Below are 5,000 nucleotides of genomic sequence, written 5' to 3' on the forward strand. Positions count from 1 at the left end.
CCGTTCATCTGGGGAAGGAACGCGCAACAGAAAGGAAAATGAGTCATAGCATAATGACAAAATGAAAGCACACACACGAACGCATGTATATATATTTATATCTATAGATTCTCTCTCTCTCTCTCACACATACACAAACACATACACACACACACACACACACACGCACGCACGCACACACACACACACACACACACACACACACACACACACACACACACACACACACACACACACACATATATATGTATATATATATATATATATATATATATATATATATATATATATATATATATATATATATATATATATATCCATATATAAATACACGAACACACACACACATATATAAATATATATATGTATATATATACATATATATATATATATATATATATATATATATATATATATATATATATATATATATATGCATATATATGTATATATGTACACACTCACACACACACACACACACACACACACACACACATACACACACACACACACACACACACACATATATATATATATATATATATATATATATATATATATATATATATATATATATATATATATATATATATATATATATATATATATATATATATATATATATATATATATACGTGTGTGTGTGTGTGTATGTGTATGCGTGTGTGTCTGTGTGTGCACCCACATACACACACACATACACACACACACACACACACACACACACACACACACACACACACACACACACACACACATATATATATATATATATATATATATATATATACATACATATATATATATATATATATATATATATATATATATATATATATATATATATATATATATATATATAAGCACACACACAAACACACACAATAAAGTGTGATCAAAACGTCTTAGCTTCAGCCCAAGCGCACCTTGAGAATAGCGTGTAGTGCCAAGCGAGGACTGCCGGCACTTGGTAGAGCTCCGTCTTATATACCGTACGGCTCCCTCGTGACCTTGTCTCCGAGAAGCAATCGGAACCTGGAGCCATTCCCATAGGCTGTTCCTACTTCCTTGTAGCACATCGCATAAAATACGTTTTATTTCCCAAAACCATATTCACTGTGGTGTCTCTTGAACTCTTTTTAACTCCAGTGGTATGTTTCCTCTTTATGGAATGGTGCTGATGTAATATGGTGATGATTGGTGTATATATGTTTATTATAGGTTATGTGTATAGATTAGCGGGTTTAAGATGCAACGGAGAGGTAGATGATTGAAAGATCATCGGATTTTTTTTAGTTATAGAAGCTACTTATGATTTTCACAGTTATGACAATGATGATGATGATGAAAATTATAATGTTAATATCAATAATGATGATAGAGATGATAGTAACAATAATAGTATTGATAAGGATATTGAAAATAAAAACAATAATGATAATGATAATCATTACAATGATAATGATAAAAATAACGATAACAACAAAAATAAAGATAAACATCAACAACAACAGCAATGATTATAATAGTAATAAAATTATAATGATAACAATAATGAAAATAACAGTGACACTAAAATAATGATAATGATGATAAATGGTAATAATCAAACTATGATAATAATAGTAATGACAATAGCAGTAATAGCACTGATGATGATCAATCAATCATAATGGTAAAAACAATAGTAATAATGATGATGATGATAAAAATAGTAATGACAATAATGATGTTAATGATAATGATGATAATGATAATAATAACAATAATTGTAATCATGATAAAAACAATAATAATAACAACAATAACAATGATGCTGATAAGAATAAAAGTGATAATGATAACAACAACAATAATAACCAAAAGCACTCAGAGAGCGTTTATGTTCATAACTTACTAACGAACACACTAACCAACGTTACCAAAACAGTCTCCTTGTCTGAGGTGGTAACACTAGTAATCATTATAATCACAATAATCATAATAATAGTAATAATAATAATGATGATGGAGATAATACCAATAATGACAACAACAAAAACAATAGTAATGCTAATGATAATAGTAGTCATGGTGAAAGTAAGATTAATACCTAATAAAACTGATAGTCAGTGATAGTGATTGTGAAGATAATGGCAACAGTCATAATAGTAATGATAATTATGATGCTCGCAAGATTAATTATGATAATAATAATCATGATAATGATGATGATGATAATAATAATGATGATGATCATCATTACTATCATTATCATTATCATAGCAATGATACTAATACTAATACTGATGGTGATAATAATTGAAATAAGAATTAGCTTGATAATGATGATAATGGTAGTATATATATAATGATAATAATACAAAATTGTGATGACGATGATGATAATAGTAATAATGATAGTGATAATAATCATAATGATAGTGATGATTATCATTATGATAAAGATAATTAATAATAGAATATTAATAAGAGTATTAATGATAGTAATGATGATAATGATGATGATAACGATAATCATAAATGATAATGATGATGATGAACATGATGATAATGATGATAATGATAATAAAAAAACAATAATGATAATAATAATAATAATAATAATAATAATAATAATAATAATAATGATAATAATAATAATAATGATAATAATGATGATAATAACAATAACATTAATATTGATAATAACAGTATCAATAATGATAACGGTAATAATGATAATAATAATGATAACAAAATGATCGGTTTTGATAATAACAACAACAACAACAACAACAACAATAATAATAATAATAGTAGTAGTAGTAGTAGTAATAACAGCAATGATACTACATAACAATAATGATAAACATAATAATAGTAATAATAATGATAATAATATTACTAGTAGTAATAACCGTAATAATAATAATAATGATAATAATGATAATGACAATAATGCAATTATAATAATCAAAACAATAGTAACAATGATACTAATAAATAATAATAATGATAATGATAATAATGATAATTATGATGACGCTAATGCTGAAAGTGATAATGATAATAATGATAATTATGATGATGCTAATGCTGAAAGTGATAATGGTAATAATGCTGATATCAATTATTATGATAATCATAAAAATGACAATCATAATGATCATGATAGTAGTAATAATATCATTGGTATTACTCTACTGCTCCGACTAATAATTATGATAACAACAGGAATGATAATAATAATGATAATGATAACGATGATAATGATAATAGTAATAATGGCAACAATGATAATAATGATGCTGATAATAATAGTAATAATAATAATAATAATGATAATAATAATAATGACGATGATGATGATAATAGCAATAATGATAATAGCAATAACAATGTGAATGATGATGATGATTTTAATGATACTGGTAATGATAATAATAGTAAAAATGGCAATGATGATACTAATGCTAACACTAATGCTAGTAATACCAATTATAATAATGGTGATAATGATAGGAAAATGATTGTGATGATAATGACGATAACGATAATAATAACAATAATGATAATGATGATAATGAAGATAATAACAACGATAATAACAATAAAAAATTATTGCTATAATAATAGTAATAATGATAAGGATAATAATAAAAATAACAATTATTATTATTACTATTGTTCTTATTCATCATTATCATTATTTTTATCATTATCATTTTTCTTATTATTATCATTATAATTATTATCATCATCATTAATATTATTTTCATCATTATTATACCAATAATAATAATAATGATAATAACAATAATAATAATAATAATAATAATAATAATAAAATAATGATAATAATGATATTAATAATAACAATAATGACAATAATGATAATAATGATGCTGATACTGCTGCTGCTGCTGCTGATAATGATAATGATAATAATAATAATAATAATAATAATAATAATAATAATAATAATAATAATAATAATGATAATAATAATAACAATAACAATAATAACAATGATAAAAACAACAACCACACCCACAACAATAAAAACAATAAATGCATTAATAATGAAGATAATTGATAAAATGACACGAATAGTAATTATAATGATAATGATAACAGTACGAACAACAATGATAATGATTATCATAGTGATGATAATGATGGCGATCATTAACAGTAGTATCATATTCTTTATTACTATTATCATCATTAGTATTTATGATCGTTATTACCATTGCCATTATAATAATAATAACAATATCATATGCTGGTAAAGAATTTAGTGATTTTGTTTCTAATACAAGCTTGGTCTATATTATTATGATAACGATGAAATCCAGACATTGCACATGATCCGGAAAAATTGCAAGTCAACAAACTCTATGAGATCAACTGCAACACGTCAGCGGAGAGGTTAAAGGTCACCTTTCCAAAGGCATGAAGACAACGAAAATCACGTTATACATTATAAGGAAGCAAGGCCTCGTTATAGGGCATCGGGAGCCCATAGAATAGGCATTCTAATTATCTATTCAGACAAGGTCACGCCGGAGATGTATATAAGGCAGGATTCTTCCAAGTGCCGTCAGTCCTCGCCTGGCACAACGCATACTCGCTCAAGGTTCTCCGTCCCATGCTGAAGCTTCTTAGTTTTGTCTTTTTTTTAATCTTATTTACGAATGAGTAGTGTGTTTCGCATGTAACTGCTTAGTGATAAGACCAATAGCAATAATAATCATATTTGTCCATGACCGAATTTCTTTCTGAAGTGTATCTTTCCTCAGATGAACGGCCGTCTCCTCCTCGCCCTGGCCCTCAGTGCCGTCCTTATCGACTTCGCCCAAAGCATCATTCTCCTGGCCACTGGCACTGCGGCTGCCACTACCGTCACCGTCAGCGCCGCAGGTCTGGCCGCAGGCGCCGCTGCCGTGGGCGCTCTGGCCGTGGGCGCAGCGGCAGCCGTGGCCCTGGCCAGCCGCGGAAAGCGCGAGGCTTCGTCC

At 27.7% G+C, this 5,000-nt stretch overlaps 1 protein-coding gene and 1 non-coding gene across 2 annotated transcripts in view; one reads left to right on the forward strand and one right to left on the reverse strand.

Moving 5' to 3' along the window:
* The window catches only part of LOC113826952 (uncharacterized), a 1,966-nt gene extending 1,003 nt beyond the window's left edge, over positions 1-963 (reverse strand). Inside the window, exons 1-2 of the transcript XR_011399141.1 lie at positions 927-963; positions 1-8 (exon numbers count right to left, since the gene is read on the reverse strand). The exon at positions 1-8 is cut by the window's left edge and continues 360 nt beyond it. This is a non-coding gene — a transcript (uncharacterized protein). The remainder of the gene's footprint in view (positions 9-926) is intronic.
* A 3,630-nt stretch (positions 964-4,593) lies between these two features.
* The window catches only part of LOC113826953 (uncharacterized), a 1,182-nt gene continuing 775 nt past the window's right edge, over positions 4,594-5,000 (forward strand). Inside the window, exons 1-2 of the mRNA XM_027379850.2 lie at positions 4,594-4,621; positions 4,785-5,000. The exon at positions 4,785-5,000 is cut by the window's right edge and continues 149 nt beyond it. Coding sequence (XP_027235651.2) covers positions 4,785-5,000 — 216 coding nt within the window. The 5' untranslated portion in view covers positions 4,594-4,621. The remainder of the gene's footprint in view (positions 4,622-4,784) is intronic.

The sequence above is a fragment of the Penaeus vannamei genome, chromosome 16 (assembly GCF_042767895.1).
Source record: "Penaeus vannamei isolate JL-2024 chromosome 16, ASM4276789v1, whole genome shotgun sequence".
Taxonomy (NCBI): Eukaryota; Metazoa; Arthropoda; class Malacostraca; order Decapoda; family Penaeidae; genus Penaeus; species Penaeus vannamei.